Source organism: Heterocephalus glaber, unplaced genomic scaffold, assembly GCF_053883595.1.
Source record: "Heterocephalus glaber isolate CG9 unplaced genomic scaffold, H.glaber_assembly_v1.0 deba00000331, whole genome shotgun sequence".
Taxonomy (NCBI): domain Eukaryota; kingdom Metazoa; phylum Chordata; class Mammalia; order Rodentia; family Bathyergidae; genus Heterocephalus; species Heterocephalus glaber.
In genome coordinates, this window is record NW_028258142.1 from 14,833,227 (window position 1) to 14,851,284 (window position 18,058).

Genomic DNA, 18,058 nt, shown 5'->3' on the forward strand with positions numbered 1-18,058 from the left:
GATTCCTTCTTTAATTTCTGCTGTGACACATTGGTTATTCAGAAGTGTGTTGTTCAGTTTCCTCATGTTTATGAAGTTTTTTGAGTTTCTTTTGCTATGGATCTCCAATTTCATTACACTGTGGTCTGATAATATACAGGGGATAACTTAAATTCCTTTGCACTTACTTAAACATGTTCTATGTGTGAGTATGTGGTCTATTTTGGAGAATGACCCATGTGCAGCTGAGAAGAATGTGTATTCTAATTTTGTGGGTTGGAAGACTCTGTAAACACTGTTAAATTCATTTGTTCAAGTGTTTGATTGAGTTCTATTATTTCATTACTTATTTTTTGTCTAGTTGATTTATCTATTTGGGACAGTGGGCTGTTGAGGTCCCCCACTACAATTGTATTAGTGGATATATGACTTTTCATGTCCATTATTATTTGTTTTATATAGTTGGGTGCACTAGTGTTTGGTGCATAGATATTTATGATTGTCATCTCTCCCTCTTGGATTGTTCCCTTTACAAGGATGTAGTGTCCTTCTTCATTTCTCTTAATCAGTGTTGGTTGGAAATCTACTTGATCTGCCAAGAGGATAGCAACTCCTGTTTTTTTGTGTGTTCCCATTGCATGGAGTATTGCTTTCTACCCTTTAACTTTCAGTCTATGAGTTTCCTTTTGAATTAAGTGTGTTTCTTGTATGCAGCATATTGTTGGGTTTTGCCTCTTGACCCATTCTGCCAGTCTATTTCTTTTGATTGGTGAATTGAGACCATTAATCTTGATGGTTATAACTGAAACATATTGACTTGTCATTGTCATGACTTTTTCTTTTTGTTGGGGTCTCCCCCTTTACATTTAATTTCTTGTCATGCCAGATGGGTTCATTCTGCTTTGGTTCCTGGGGTTGTGATCCTCAATGTCTGTTCCTAGGCTATTGTGTAAAATTCTTTGGAGTGCTGGTTTGGTATTCACGAAGTTCTTAAGGTGCTCTTTGTCATGAAAGTATCTTATTTCTCCATCAATTTTGAAAGATAGTTTTGCAGGGTACATCAATCTGGGTTGGAAACTGTTTTCTTTTAGGCCTTGGAATATGTCACTCCAAGCTCTTCTTGCCTTGATGGTTTGTGTTGAGAAGTCTGCTCTGATTCTGATGGACTTTCCTTTTTATGTGATTTGTTTCTTCCCTCTAACTGCTTGTAGAACTTTGTTCTTCTGTTGAGTTTCTGGAATCTTAACAATTATATGCCTATGTGTAGGTTTTTTTTGATCAAGGATATTTGGAGTCCTATATGCCTCACTTATCTATATGTCAAGTTCTTTTTCCCTGCTTGGGAAGTTTTCTGCCATTACTTCTGTGAAGAGGTTTTTTTATGTCATCTGCACTCTCTTATGTTATTCTTCTTTGCATTGTCTAGCAGCTGCTGGATTGATTTCTCTTGTTCCCTTATAATTTTGAAGCAATTTTTCTTTTCCTGGTCACTAATTTCAATCTTATCTTCTATATCTGAAATTCTGTCCTCATATTGGCTCATTCTGCTGGGTAGACTTTCAGTGGAGTTTTTCATCTTCTGGAAATCTATTTGCATCTGTTTTATGGATTCTATTTGTTTCCTGTGTTGGGATTCCATCATGTTCCTCAGCTCCTCTCTAGATTTATTAATCATGCCTTGCACTAGGAGCACAATTTCTCCTGTTATCTGAGAAATTATTTCTGATTTCATTTTTTCTAGATCCCCTTTTTTTACCAGTTCAGTGGGTCCAGGTGGTTGAGTGTCGGAGTGTTCCATCTCACTTCCCTTTGAGGTTGCTGTAGGTGATCTGGAAGTCTGGTTTTGAGACTTATTTACATGTTTTCTCATTTCAACTGGTGGGTGGGGGAGGTGCTGTTGGTGCCCCTTTGGATCACCTCCTCTGAGCTGGGAGAGGTGGGACAGGGGCTGGGAGTGGCAGTAGGAATGGTGGCCCAGAAGCCCCTTCCTCTGGACCAGGAGCAGTGGTACAGTGGTTCAGAGGCCCCTACCTCTGGGCCAGGAGCAGCGGGATGGATGGCAGCCCAGAAGGTGGCACAGAAGCCCCTTCCTCTGGGCCGGAAGCTGTGGGACAGAAGGCAGACCAAAAGCTCCTTCCTCTGGGCTGGGAGCAGCAGGAGGATCTCAATTTCATTTCTTAGTGTCCTCACTAAAGAAACTCACAAATATGAATTCAAGAAATCAGGAACAAAGGTGTAAAAGTAAGTTCATTAGGATACACTGATAATCCAAAGAAGCATAAGATAAATACTGTATTTCCCAAATCAATAGTTCAGGGGTATTTCTGCATATATGACACTATACTATACTACTTCTAATAGTAAATAAAGAGAAAACAACATACAGTTCCTCAACAGTGGTTGGCTATATAAACTCAGATTTATTTAGATCAGCTAAAAAGAATGTTCTGGGTCCACATGTATCAATATACATGTTTAAATCATTTCATAAATACACAAATTAAGCAAGACTATATATAATAAACCACTTACACAAGTTTCAAAATGATGAATATATTTTATATATAAACATCTATGATGTAAATGGTTTAAATCAGCTATAAAAAAAAGGTTTTTTTATATCCAGAGCAATCGGTGTATAGTAATTTGGAGATTAAGGTTCATATGTACATATGTTCATTTTATACAATGAATATTAAAATTCAGTAAAATTTTTATCTGTGAAAATTTTTATAATACATATTGTGAGTTAAATAAGGTCCAAATTTGAATAATAAGCACTAAATTTCACACATTATTATTATTTTTTTCCAAAGCTCATGTTTAACTATCTCTGTATATACAAAATTTTAATCTCTTCAAGTTATTAATCTTCAGAGTGCTGCAATCTTTTATACAATAAATAACAGTGAATAATTCTTCCTATATTTATACAACCATAGTATTTTTGAGATTATTATTTCAAAAGTGTATTTTAGATTTAACTTTAGATTCAGATCTCAGTTTATTTTCTCTCCTTAACTATCTTTCATCTTTATTATAATTCATCTTCCATGGGTTTATTTTCAACTATTAAGTGCTAATATTTAATATCACAAGCAAAACAGCTAACAAAAAAGTATTTTCTGCTTGTCACTTCATAAGAACAGTATATATGGTAGTGATGACAGATTTATGAATAAATGATAAAGTATGAAAGAAAAAAAGAAAAGTGATAAAACATAACTCCAAAGGAAACCAAGATGTTTCAAATAATTACCTGGGGAGGAAAATAAGCACGCACTTCAGGAAAAATTCTAAACTTGGTTATTTTTCAAGACAACTCATTCACATAACTTAGAAAGCTTAAAAATTTCTTACATGTTTGTGATTTTAAAGGCACACCCAAAGCTGATCTTCATGGTTCATATATCCTATCCACACTTGTAGAATATGCTGTATTAAATGCCCCCAAAATGTTATCTAATCTGAATGTACCAGACAAATAGAGAAATGACAAGGTAAAATGAAAAAAGAGGAAAATTCCTAAGTATTTACTTTAAAAATAATGAAGATGTTTCAAAGTATTTAATATACATAGTATATAATGTTGTAGAGAAATATTCTAGAAAAATAATAACTAAATTAATCAAGAGAAATGAAACCTTGACCTATAAAAAAGAAGAGTTTAGCTGAATTAGGTATGTTGTCAGGATTTGTAGCATATTTACCCTTATTAACTTATTTAATCTTGAACGCTAAATAAAATAATCTGTTTGGCACTTGTTTGCCAAAATTGGAAATAAAGACAAAAGAATTATTCATAGATCTTCAAATGCTTCATTTCTAAAGTGGTAGACATTATTTTATCATTCATCAGCAAAACTAGTAGTATAACTGTTTATAAGAGAGATATTCATATACAATTGTTTTTCTACCACAAAAGATTTCTGTTCTTTTGTACTCTCTTACTTTATATCCCAGTCACAATCACCACCAGACTAATCATTCAAAGGTTTAAGGACAATTTATGAAATCCTATAAAACTGAAAGTAAGGTTTTCTTAGAGTGACAGAGTTGAAGGGAAAATATCATGCTAACAATATAGTTTCAGTTCCCTTTTGGCATGCAATAATTATCACCTGCTTAGCATCTACACATAAAATTTTTGAAAGTATCTTAACTTCATTGTATTCTGAGTTTCCATTTGACATTCCTTACATAGGCAATCTCTTTTGACATCTGATTGGCCATTAAATTTTGTCAATACTTTCATATTATCATTTTATTTATGTTATCCCTTTCTAGAGACTAGAATTAGTCTGAGAATTAGTGCTGAGACAGGCCAACACTTTCTCAGGGTTGTTATAAAGTCTTGGATAGAGGGTGCTCGATAGGTAAAACAGAACAATCATCTCAATGTTCTGAAGTTTCCCACAATTCTACATACTTATTGGACAATTCATACTATTTCATTGAAAATTAATATTGTAGTGCAGATAAAATAACAAGCAACAGTATAGAATAAAAATAAAAGGAAATTAGGGCCTGGGATTTAGCTCAGTGGTACCGCTGCCTGCCTCGCAAGCGAGTTTGGTCCCCTATACAAAAAAAAAAAAAAGAAATTATATATGAAGGCTGGTATCAAAATAAGAAATAGGACAATAGGTAATATAGATCTCCATAGATAGTTCAACCCAATCAGTTCAACAATAGTAGTTGTTTGCGTTTACCTAAAAATTTTGTAGTATTAATATCCTTACTTCTCTAAGTAGACAGATAAGGTTTCAAGTAGATTGACAGCTAAGGTAGAGTACATTTTTGATATGAGTATTGTGATTATGATTTATTTTTAAAATGTCTGAGAAATATAGTCTGAAAAATTTCAGACCACCAGGACACAAAGTTGCTTCCTTGTTAGGTGTTATAGAGGTGCTTATAGAACACACAGGGCTGCAAATAGACACTTCATAGCCTATACTTTTTATTTTTAAAACCCTCAAATTGTAAGACAGAAGAGTTAAGACTCTGTCTATAATAATATTACTATGATATAGTAGTAATGAATAAATAATAATATGACCTCAAGAGTACTAATTAACTCTTTAATTCACGTAAGGCTTGATAGCACTTGGTTGCTTCACACATCTAGATCCCAATAAAGATGTGAGATGTGCTTCTTTAAATTGATAAAAAGAATCTTACTATTTTAATGGTAGTGTAGAATTTTTAAAAATTTTGTTAGTTTTTTTTTTAAATAAAGCTTTGGAACTTCCTTATTATCACAATTATAAGTCTTATGCTATATCATTTTGGCCAAGCCTACTCAATAGCTTTCTAAAGATGGAGCCATTGCATTAATTGCCATCTGCTTTCTCTATGAGAAGTTAGGCTTAACAGCATCTAGTATTTCAGCTTTCCAAAAGCCTTCCAGAATGCATTATATTTTTATAAGTTTTCACAGATGGAATAATTATCTTTATATAACCAAGAAGAGGTCATAGAAAAGGCAATTTCTAATTAGATTCAGTTTCAAACAGTATAAGTGCATAGATTGTAATATTTTTCATCCCTAAAGTCATAATTAGTATTCTTTGGAAACATAATTGTACGGAGTCACAGTGGGATCATTTTCAGCTTATATACATCCATGGAATATCATGTATTGCTTCAAGCATGACAGTGCTTATTTGTTATAATCACTTAACCATGCTTAGAAAACAAATAGTGACATTCAAGTTTCCTAAACTATATTTGCAATAGTCATTTATAATGATTTTGTTTATATGTGTGTGTTTGCATAAATAAAAGTAGCCAAAAATATCAAAGTTGAGAAATATTGATATCATTAGACCATATGACTTATCTATCTATAGTCTTTTAAGAATATTTAACCTACTACATAATATGTGCCAAGCAAATTCTGAGTGCAGCAACTCTGTCACTAATATCAAATTCTATGGAATAAGAACTACCATTATCTTCAATTTTTATGAGTTATTTGTCAAACCATTGCCTACATTCACACAACTAACTATTAGTGAGAAAGAGTGGTTTAGCTGTCCAATCATTCTAGCTCTATGTATGTTGCTCTTAATTCTCCTAAGCTCCCTTTAGAAAAACACTTCATTTCAATGAAGTTACAAAATAACCTATGGTTAGAAGAGAGTGACTCTCTTGACTCTCACTTTGGTGCTAAATAACCTCTACTTATATGAATAATTTTATATTTTCTTATAAAATCCTGTACATTCAAGAATTGATTGAATAACTTAAAATATACAAATATATATGGGGAAATTTTTAATCATTTTATACTTCTCCAATTCAGAGATGATTTCTATGTACATTTTTGGGGATAGTCCTCTAGGTTTTCATTTCTGCATTTGTTTACTATATTTTTTCTTAGAATAGAACCATTTTAAATATTTAATTCCTTTATTTCATCTAACAAAATGACTTTGCAGCAACCAATTTAACTGCTAAATAATAGTATTCTAATATGAAATTTTAAATGTGTTAATTCACTTGTTTCTTTTTCAACTGTGAGACCAATTTTGTGTATCTTTTTCAAATGAACAGGTTTAGATTATTCAGAAAGAAATGTTTTGTTAACTTGTAGACAGGAAGGAAATGTGAAATAATGAATTCTTCAAAAATGAGACTTTGGATTTTATCATCTGAAATCTTTTAATTATAGGATACTTCCCATATTCAGCTAGAACATTGCCAATGCTCCAAATGCACTGGTCGTTAATTCAGAGCACTGTGCACTACTCAGGAATGCACTTCACGATATCCAGTGCAGGGAGGCAGGGGCACGTGTTACTGCATAGCTTATAGCATTGCACAGATTTTGAAGGCAAAGGCTGTGGAGTGTCAAGGAGGGTAGCAGAGCTAAAATGGCTCTCTGTTGCTTTAGCTGTAATAAAGGACACTTTTGTGAAAGTAAATATGCAAAATATATGCGTCATGAGAGTTCAAAAATAGGATATAGAAAGATCATTCACATTCTAATTCTATGGAATGAATGTTCTTGGAGAAAGATTTGGTATACAGTTTATTACAATTTTTGGCCCAGAATATTGCCTCCTTCTCACTTATGAATTCAACCTATTTCCATACACATTTCTTACTGTATTTCCTCCTAGTGGGTCTCAAAAAACCATTTCAAAGTCTTTATGTGTAGTGTCACTCTATGAGGCTGCTACATTTCCCTGGATTTTTAAAAGATCACAAATGGGATTAGGTTTCTATATTTATCTCATCCATTTTTCCCAGCTTCAAAAGTTATCTTTCCCCATGCAGACACCAAATCCATCATACTGATTTATAGTTCCTTTTTTTTTTTGGTACCTGAAAACTTTAGAACAAAGGGAAAAATGTGTCTTCAAAGGAGATAATAGAAAATATTTTACTATGTCGAATTTCAGGAATGGTCAAAATATTAAAATGCAGTTCATATATCTTTTTCAAAGTAAACTTCAGATATCAATGACAGATGTCACAATGTTAGTAGAAATCTCTGCATTTCCATTAAGTAAAGCACAGGTATGGTTTTTACTCATAGTTTTACTTATGAATAAATATTTGATATTTGGAAGGTCACTTAAATTTTCTGGACTCAAATCCTTTCCTGTTTGATATAATACATTAGATTAAATAGACTTTCATTACTAAAATCATATAGTTCTACTTGCCTCTGACATGTTGATGATTATATTATTCTCATATTAATTTGCTGTATTATACAATAATATTATGCCAATATAAGATTTTTTTTGTTTTATGAATTATAATTTAAAATGTACTATATAACTTAATTAACTAACTTTACTAATATGTTTACACACCAGCAATAAGGGAATACATTTAGCCATATTAACAGAGGCAATATTAAAATTTATTTTCTATATTGAAAGTTTATAGAGGTTTTTATTCAAGTATTTACCTAATTAGAAAATATAACCAGGATTACAAATATGAGGCAGAAATACCACTGCTGGTTTCACCCAGGTTTGTGTCAGACACATCTCATTGTTAGTATTTTTTCTTATTTGCCTAGACTCAGACTGTAGTGTTTCTCAGCCTAGCACTTTTGACAGCTGGATTAGTCTTCAATCAGAAGTGGACAAGTATTTGCAAAGGCTTTTTCCTTCCCCTTAAATGCACGACTATTATGGAAAGTTAATAGAAGAGTATAAATAAAGCCACAATATTTCATAATTCAAAAAAACTACTGCTATTATTTCATTAATTTGTCTTGTATATAAATACATGTAAGGTTCAAATGAAAGAATTTTCATTCCTCTTTGATAAAGTTGAGAATTCTGAATTGATGTCAGTGTAACTTGTAATTTTAAATTTGGTTATGAAATATTTCAGTTATTAACTCAATCTGAAAAATATATATCATATAGAGAAATATTCATATTTAATGAGGCTTATTATTTGATATATTTACCTTGGGTTGTTTTAGAGGAAAGAAAATGTGACATATGCATAGAAGTCAGTTTTTAAAGCAGTTTCACTTTCTACTATTATGGTAATTACCATAAAAAAATGGAGGTGAGTTTTTCCATAACTAAAATATCATGATATAGAATCTCTTCACTTAGATAGTTTTATAGGTATTTCCTTGTAATTTGAAAAGAATTACATAATTTCTTTCATTTGGCATCCTAATTTAAATGTTATTTTTCATATTTTTTTTCAAATTGATCCAATCTATACTTATTCCCAGTGGTCAAATACATATTTAAGTGTAATGCAGTAAAATATAACTTAATTTATATATTAACACTTTAATGAATACACTATTCATCCAAATTATATCCAAAGTATTTGTTTAAACTTTAAATTTTATGAATAATGAATCTATTTACTGTACACTTTAATCAGTAGCTGGTATTAATGTTTTTATATATTTTTGTCCAACATTTTGTTTTAACATAGAACTTTGTTGTTATTTTTGTTTTCATATGTAAATTTTAAACACAAGTGAAAAATAATAAATTACTCACATATTTGTGACACAATTACAGCAATTATTATCAAGCTTTGGCTACAATGACTGGGTATCTTCTTATTTTATTGTGAAAAAAATTTGGATATCATGTTAGTTACAATACTGACTTGTTTCACTATTCACGATGACAATATAAAACTGCATGTTTTTATACAACTGGAAAAATTTTCAATTAGTTAAATTATCAATATATCTTCATTTCCATCTAGCACTCTATGCACATTATATTTTCATCATTCTGTAAAAATAAGGTAGTAAAAAATCATAATCCAAACATACTCATTTTACACTAGTTTTGGTGTCTCTTGAACCTACTTTAATCTAGAAGAGCATCTTATATAGGCTTACTTTTTTGTAAACTATGGAGATTTGAATAATGTAGATCAGTTGTGTGTTAGGCCAGTGCTCTTAAGAATTCCTTGAGGGTTTAGTCCTGTTGGGTAATGTGAGGAAATACAGACTTTGTATCAGTGTTGCTGGACAAGTTCAATATTACACATTCTTAACAAGAATCTGATATTCTACAGGTCATATTGGGAGTAGTAAATCTTCAAAAAGATTCAAAATTTGCATTTATTTAATTATTTCCTTTGGTTTTATTTATTTTATTCTAATATGACAGGTTAAACCTGGAACTTATCTTTCTACTTCTTTGCTAAAAATACATTAAATGTTGTATTCCCATGGCACATTATAACACATTGGAAGCATATTGCCTATTCTACCTCAAAAAACTTTTAAATTTATTCTTCAAGGTTTTGATAAATCAAAAAATTTAGCATCATAAACAAGACACACTAAACTGCATTTTCTCTAATAGAGTAGATTTTTTAAAAACACCGTGTTACTTCCATGAAACCATCAAAGAAGTTAATATAGTCATCCATTACTCTTAAAAGTTCCCTCATGTCTCTTGGTTATCTTATTCTATCTACTCTTAACTCCTAGCCTCATTCCCTCTCAGATAATAATCTGGTTTTTGTCATATTGATTGGTTCAAACTTTGTAGAGTTATTTATAAATGGTATATTATTCAGGTTTCTTGTTACTAGACACAATAACCAATACCCATAACTTAAAGAAGTAGAAGTATAAATTGGCTTACAGTTTCAGGAGATTTAGTCCATGGTCAATTGTCTCCAAGGCAGAACCATCATGGCAGAGGGTGTGGCAGAACAATGATGCTTAGTTCTTCTAAACAGAGCAAGGGAATAGTGCCACAGAGGCACGGATCAGGGACATATGTAGTACCTCATGTTGACCCTTGATGACCCACTCAGAAACCCTCAGAACTATGCTTTCATAATTCCCTGGGTGTATTTTAAGACAATTAAATCAACATGATTATGGTTAACAATCACATACAGAAACAATAATCCAAGCTATTTTTCAGACTTTTTATACTCGGCATAATTGGTTTGTATTGTATCAATACTTCATATCTTTGTAATAGTGATCATTACATTACATAGCCATAACATATATTTTAACACATTAATTTGCTCATGTGTATTTAGTTAGTCTCAGTTTTCAACTATTCTAAATATACTTGTTTAAACATTTATGTGAATCTTTTTGCATGGACACATGATTGTATTTCTCTAGGATAAATACATGGTAGTGGAATAATTGGATCCTAAGGTAGATACATGTGTGCTTAAACTTATCAAACTACCAAAATTTTCTGAAATGTCCACACTATTTTACATTTACTCCAGACATGAAATGGAAATAATTGTTCTAAATTTTCTCCAAAACTAAGGATGGTCAGTCTCTCTAAAATAAGGGCTGGGGATTTAGCTTAGTGGTGCCACCACCTACCTCCCAAGCACAAGGTTCTGATATCTCATTGTAATTTTAATTTGTATTTTCCTTTTGAAATATATGATTATATATTTTTTAACTCTGTTTTGTGGTATCTCTTTCCAAATGTTTTGCCATTTAAAAATTTAGTAGTTTTTATTAAGTTTTGGAAGTCCTTTACATTTTGGCTACGTCTTTAATACATAATTACAAATATTCCTTCTCAGACTACGACATGTCTATTTTCATACTGCCATTTGTGGTGGACTGAATAATTGCTGCTAAAAGTATCATAGTCCTATTCCTTGAAATGTATTAATGTTACCACTATAGTGAAAGGTGAAATTGTTAAGATAGGGAGATTATTATGGGTTATCCAAGTAGGCTGTCAATCCAATCACACACGTCATTCTAAGAGGAGGGAGTGGGAAATATGACACAAAACCCAAAGGAGAAAACAACATAAAAATGGAACAGAGAAAGCTTTGCTGCTATTTGGTCATGTTCCAAATATGCAATTGAATTGTAGCTAAAGAATTTGGAAAATGTGGGGAAATTATCTTCTAAAAATTCTTTGACGGCATAACCTTGATGACATCTTGATTTCATCTCAGAAAAACACATTGTGAACTTCTGACCTATAAAACAATGAGAGAATAAATGCATGTCATTAAAAGTCATGGAGTTTGTAGTAATTTGTTACAATAACTGTAAGATCAAATAGGATCTTTTGAAGAGAATTTCTCTATTTTGATAAAGTCTAATTTATGACTTTTTAACAAATGTGCTTTTGAGATTATTTATAAGAAATCTTTATCAATGATGTCACAAAGATTTCTCCTCTGTTTTCATGCATGATTTTTGACTTTGCATATGATAAAATGTAGATCAAGTATTTTTTTTGTCCCCTCAAATGAATACACAAATGTTTTGGCATAAAAATTATTTTTTCTCCATTGACTTGATTTTTGAGTTGTTGTGCATTAGAATAATCTCCCTCCTTCTTTCCTTTACAACAGTTATGGAGTTTGATTCTTTTGTTTGATTTTTCAGGCTTTACTATAGGCAAATGCTCTACTGGACAGACCCCACTGAGAAATTCTACTCTGCCTACACCACTGCTGGTGCATTATCAGTGCATTTTAGTCTCTGAAGGGATTCTCGTCAAGAATACATGCTCTTCTGTCAGGAGATACTCTTCTAATTTTTACATTCCTAGCGCCAGTACTTTGATTCCTAGATATGTGTATTTATGACTTTGGACTGATGTCTTTCTCAAGCACCTATACAGAATCATCTTTATTGGGTGAAGCAGTTGAAATACTGTAGATGCTTTCTACACTCTGAGTATGTTCTCACTTGGTTTCTGCTCCTACTTTTCCCTCATGCTCTCCTCTACTCTGGATTCCATGAAAATGACTGATTTTTCTTTTTTTTCTGGTTTTTTTTTTTTTTTTTTTTTTTTTTGGTGGGGGTAGAGATCTCTCCTACAATGAGACAAACTGTCTGTTTTGATCTACCTGACCTTTGACTAGTGTGTTGTTCCTTGGAATAGGCGATGTCAGCACTTTGTCTGGTTTTGGTTTCCAATTTATATCATGGTGACTGTAACTCTTTCATTTTTGACTCGTTACTTTAATCAGCTAATCCAAAACTTGCCAGCTCAGGTTCTTTTCTTCCAGTCCAGCTGATCTCTGTACAACACTTATTTTGGTGGACTGAAAACATCTATCTTTGTACATATCCCTTGTTATTTCACATAATGTTCTTTATCACAAAATTTTACTTGAAATAATAATATAACTATTTCAGATAACTTGAAGTATGACTCTTTAAAATTTTATTTTATTTTATTCCATTCACCCCCTCAAGCCCCCTCCCCTCCCTATATAAAGAAGCTTTGTTTCCATCTTTTCCTTCTGTTTTTACTTTTTTTCTTGTTCCTTCCTTTCTTTCTCCTTCCCTCTTCCCTTGTTCTCCTTCCCATTTGAACACTTTCTTCCCATTTTAAAATATAATGGATGCTGGGAAGTGGGTATGATTTTTATTTTTACCTCTTCTCATCACTTTTCTTCTGATCTATCTCTTTGTATAATTAAAGTGTATCCTGCTGTAGAGTACATAGTTGGGTTAAATTGTAACTCTCACCTAGCAATCTCTACTTTTTATTCATGAAGTTCTATTAGTTCCTTTCTAACAGTGTGACTGATTTTGAAGTTCCTGCTATGCAACTTGAATTCACTGTTTCTTCCAACTTCCCATATCTTATCTTATTAATGCAGTATTTATTAGAATTTTACTTCTTCTGTACATTTTTATTTCTTTGTTGTTACTGTTCTAGTAATTTAAGTGTGCATTTTTATTACAGTAGTCTAGAAGAATTACTGTTACATATTCCTATACATAATATAAGGAGCAGGTACAAACATTTCCATTTCTGCTATCTCATCACATGTCCCATTATCATCATGAATTTTGTTTCTTTATATCTCATAATATGTTATTGCAGTTTTCAAAAATGTTAATAAGAAAAACAGCCTTTTAATTTATGTACATATTTAATATTTCTGCATCAATTATTACTTTTTGTAGATTTGTGAGTCTTTCATCTGAAGATTTTGTCATTGTTTTTTAACTCATGCTGCTGATAATTGCTCCCACTTTCCCATGTATGCCTCTGATCTGTAGAATATGTAATTATAGGTTAGAAGTTTTTTTCTGAAAATTTCATGTGTGCTATCTACCGTTATTAGTTTTACATTACTTCTGATGAAGTTTTAAAAATTTTTTTTTACTTCTGATGAATATTTAATGCACATTGTTATTTTTCAGATTTTCAATTGTGGTTTTAATGTTTTTATTTATATTAGATTTTAAATAATTTTATTTTATTATACTTAGGTGCTATTTTTGTTGTTTTCACTTTTCCTTGTGTTTGCTGTGATTTTGGGGGAGATATTTTTCTCACATAAATTTTGAAAACTTGCTCTCTTAAAAAATATTTTCCCACTTTTCCTTATGTGATTCAAATATATAGATTATCTCTTATATATATATAGTATATTATATGTTGTATTATATATTCTCCTGAAATATTGAAATTCTTCATTGTTTAAAGAACTATTTTTCTACCATTGGTTTTCTTGCTACACTTAGATTAGTTTCCACTGAAGTGTTTTCAAAGCTAAAGATATTTTCTTCTACAATGTTCAATTTTTTCATAAAATCAACAAGTGATTTTTTCAAGTATTATATTATTAAGTGTTTCTGTCTTATTGTGGTTTACTATTTAGTCTCTGAAATATTCAACTTAGGCAATGACTATCTCTAATAGGTAAATTTTTAAAGAGATTTGGTTAGAAAATTCATAGTGAATGAATCCTCTGGCAATATAAGAATCTACCAATGAATATTAGCTTCAAAACTGACCATAACATTAGAAACAAAATGTTTAAAAATCTAGGTAATTTTGAGATTCAGGATTACAGGGAATAGGAACTACACACCATTACCTTTATAATGCCTTTGACATATTTTAATTTGCATTTAATCAAACCTCTAGAAATTTTTGTGAAGTTTATTAGACAAAGAGCCCTATCAAATCACACCATAGGGATCCAGTTATCCCAACTCAGAATGTTGGAAACACTACAGAAACAAATGACAGTTTTCACTACACATAGGGAAAGGAAACTAAAAATAGAATGAGGAAGCTGATGCATTGAATGACACTTGATCAATATTTTAATATATTAAAGATTTATTTGTAATTTGAATGATTGATTTTGACATTTTACTCTATTTCATTTTGATTTATGGGATAAGGTCTCACTTCATAGTTCACCCTACCCATGACTTCACCAGTTAGCTCAAGTTGGCCTCAAACTTGAAGCAGCCCTCCTGCCTCAGCTTCCCCAGTGCTGGGGTTACAGGCATGCTCCACTATGCCCGGTCAACTTTGATATTTACAATGTGTACATACAACCACATATGTAGCCTTCATGGTGTATGTGTGTGTGTATGTGTGTCTCAAACTATTAAAATGATTGACATTTGAAATTTGTTTACTATCAGTAAGTGTGCCCATGTGTGGATGATATGAGACTGATAATATTTTGGTAATTGTTAAAACTAGGTAGTGAAATAGATGTGTTCATTATACTGTCTCTATAGCTATATGAGAATATCATAATAATAATTTAACAGAAAAGTTATTAACTCAAATATAATACATACTTTGTATATCAGTATGAGTGATAGTTTTCCATATTTTAAAAAATATTTTCTCATAAAGAAAATTATAAATTAGTTATTAATATAGATGTATGCATTTTAAATATTCAATTTAAGGATGAAATTCATCCTGAATTTTCACCTCCTTCTGAATCTCTTCAATAAGTAAATTACTAGAATATATTCACTCCAAGGAAATACAGAGGGAACACAGAATTCCCGTGTTCTTTCTTAATTAGGTGTTTTTAAACAACCTTCCTAACCATAGTCCAAGTTCTAAAAATATTCTCTCGAGATGTTCATAAAATATTTTCAGCATATTCAAAACAAGACTGTGCAAAGAAACTCCTGACCTGAGATCCTATGGCGTTGCTGTTGATTATGTGATAGTAAACGATACTGTGGAACTCACTAAATTATTTTTTTTTATGAAAGCCAAAGAAATACATCCAATTTTTTTTTATGTAAGGACTGTGTAGATGGGGGAAATGCAAAGCTATTCAATTACATATAAGGATAAGAAGTACCAGTCCTGAGAGAGACAATTGGTAAGTTCTGCCTTAGTTAAATGGGAGATTTTAAATGTAAAACTCAACATGTCTGTTTTATGTTTTAATATTTAAGTAATAGAAGATAGTTTTTATACCCAACTTACATATTGTAAACACTGAGCCATTTTCCCCAGACATCATATTTTTGTGTTTATTATCTAAAAATGCCTTTACTTCTTTAAAATAAATGCTCCTTTTCCATATCTAATTATAAAAAATAAGTACATTGCAAAGAAATTCTAGTCAGAATATTTTAGTCTAATTGATTATTAAATCTCTCAGGTATTAAGCCTAATTTTTTATTTTGTCTATTCAACTGCTTAAGATATCATACTTTGGGAATAGAAGAGAGAAAGTTTAGTTCTATTGAGTGAAAAAAGAGATATATTACTTTTATTTCTCTGGCTTGACTGTTGCTTCAACAAACTAGCTTGAGTTTTTGGCTAGGACGGAAAGTTGAAGTAAGCACATTAAATAATAATAAAAATTCTATCTCAGTGTCAGCTGTCAATCAAGGAGAATGCTCCAATAAATTTTCAACCTTCAGGCAGATTTATGACTGCAGTTTAAAACAAATGATGCCTGAGTAGAAATTTGTAATTATTTCAATAAAATTACTGGTGAATTACAAAATATAATCAAGCAGCTTAATTGGAAGATAAATTAAATGTATGTTTTTAGTCTATTTTGTCTTAGATGGAGATGTTACCTGTCTTTAGCAATTATGAAAAAATGTTATTTCTTATATGTCAAATTTTGTTTTGTTCTTACGCTTTAGGAATGTAAAAGACATTTAAGTTTTTAAAAAAAGATTATAAAGAAACACGAGATTTTTGTTCGCAACGTCCTGTTTCCTATGAAGAGTAACAGCTGGAATCCAGAGACATCAGAATGGATTGTTATATCTTCCTATCTTTTATCCTGGGAATTCCTCTCCTATGGCCTTGTCACAAGGCTGCAGAAAACTATAAAACCGAGAAGGTTAAGCAACCAGTGGGATCTCACTTGAGAGTGAAGCGTGGCTGGGTGTGGAACCATTTTTTTGTCCCAGAGGAAATGAACACAACTAGGCATCTCATTGGACGGGTACCTATTTTCTGAAAGTGTTTTACTAAAGGGCACTGTAACAATGTCACAAAAATGAGTTAGGGAAGTTTTAGTGTTTGATGAGTCCCCCCCCCCCGCCTTTTTTTTCTCAATGAAACTGTTGAAATCCTCAAACACAATCTTAAATTTTCAGATTTGGAAGCATCTAAAATATCCACTAAAAATCAAAAGGAAGAGAAAAATTATTGGATTTCACATTTTACTTTAGTATCCTTTATGAAAATGCTATTTTCATTTATAAACTTCTGAAAATTTAATGGTTTTGTTTTTGGTAATTGGTCAAAGAAGCCATATGGAGTCAATTTTTATTTACCAACAATACTTAGCCTGAATTTCTGTTAAGTAGCTGTTGATGGACCCCTCTTTCATCTTTAAAGAAGCAAATTAACACAATATCCTTTTACAGCCAAGGAACTTCAAGAGGTTACATATTTCATTTGATTAGAGAATTTGAAGTACAAAGAATAATTATTTTCACTTTCAGAAGAATGTATTTTTAAGAAATTTTTCTTAGTGAGATAGAATATCTATTTATGTTTTTGAGTTTTATAATTATTTAGTTTTCTTTAAACCTAGGTAATTACTATGTCATGTCTATTTTTCCTTTTCCAGAAGCCTCTTTGCCTAGTTGAATGAACTGAAATAAGTTTAACGGCTAATTAATTTGCACTAAAATTAAATTGGGTCCAAAGGGCAAAGTACTCAGTATTTATTAACTGTCTTCTCCTAGCATATTCAAGATTGCTGCAGTTAGTAGATGTCCAGATTCCATGAAATTTCACTTATCAGCCAAACATATATGAGTACATTCAACCAAAGACTTAGCTCTTGGGCAAGCAAATTGAAAACATGTGTTTGTGAGAGTGTGATCATGCCTGCTACAAACACTATTTCTCCCCCCATGTGATTTTTTAAGATATCTGTAGGTAAAGCACAAAACATGTAGTTCATCAAGTTCTTGACAGTTAACTCTGAGTCATGCCTACCACATTTGCAATGAGCTCCATAGAGTGCCACTGAACAGGGTGACAAGCAAATAACTAGTAAATATGATACTGCAGGGAAGCAGACCCATGTGACTGGAACAAATGCTACCTTTGTGGTTGGCACATTTTCTAGTTGTTTCTCCTTTTGCTGCTCCTTACACCACCCTCCATTTTCCTCCTATCATAGATTGATTGATTTTGCCTATCCCTCTTTTCATTCTATAGAATGTATTTTTGGAAGCCAAAGGTGGTGATGCTAAAATGGCTCTCGGAGGGTTGGCAGACCAAGGAAGAGGGGAGAATTCAGAGAATTGAAGGGAAAGGCAGGTTTGTTTGCTATCTAGCAGGCCCAGTGGAAGTCATCTTCCAGAGTCTGAGGCCTGTTTCTAAGT

At 31.7% G+C, this 18,058-nt stretch overlaps 1 protein-coding gene across 6 annotated transcripts in view; it reads left to right on the top strand.

Annotated features, from left to right (window-relative positions):
- Positions 1-18,058, top strand: part of Cdh19 (cadherin 19) — a 119,925-nt gene that overhangs the window by 11,221 nt on the left and 90,646 nt on the right. For 3 of the 6 annotated variants that reach the window (XM_004858459.4, XM_021239263.2, XM_087191519.1), the window contains one exon: positions 16,352-16,659. In XM_004858459.4, coding sequence (XP_004858516.2) covers positions 16,465-16,659 — 195 coding nt within the window. In that variant the 5' untranslated portion in view covers positions 16,352-16,464. Of the gene's footprint in view, positions 1-15,457; positions 15,571-16,351; positions 16,660-18,058 lie in introns of all 6 variants that reach the window. The other 3 variants (XM_087191516.1, XM_087191513.1, XM_087191518.1) reach the window with 3 other exon arrangements.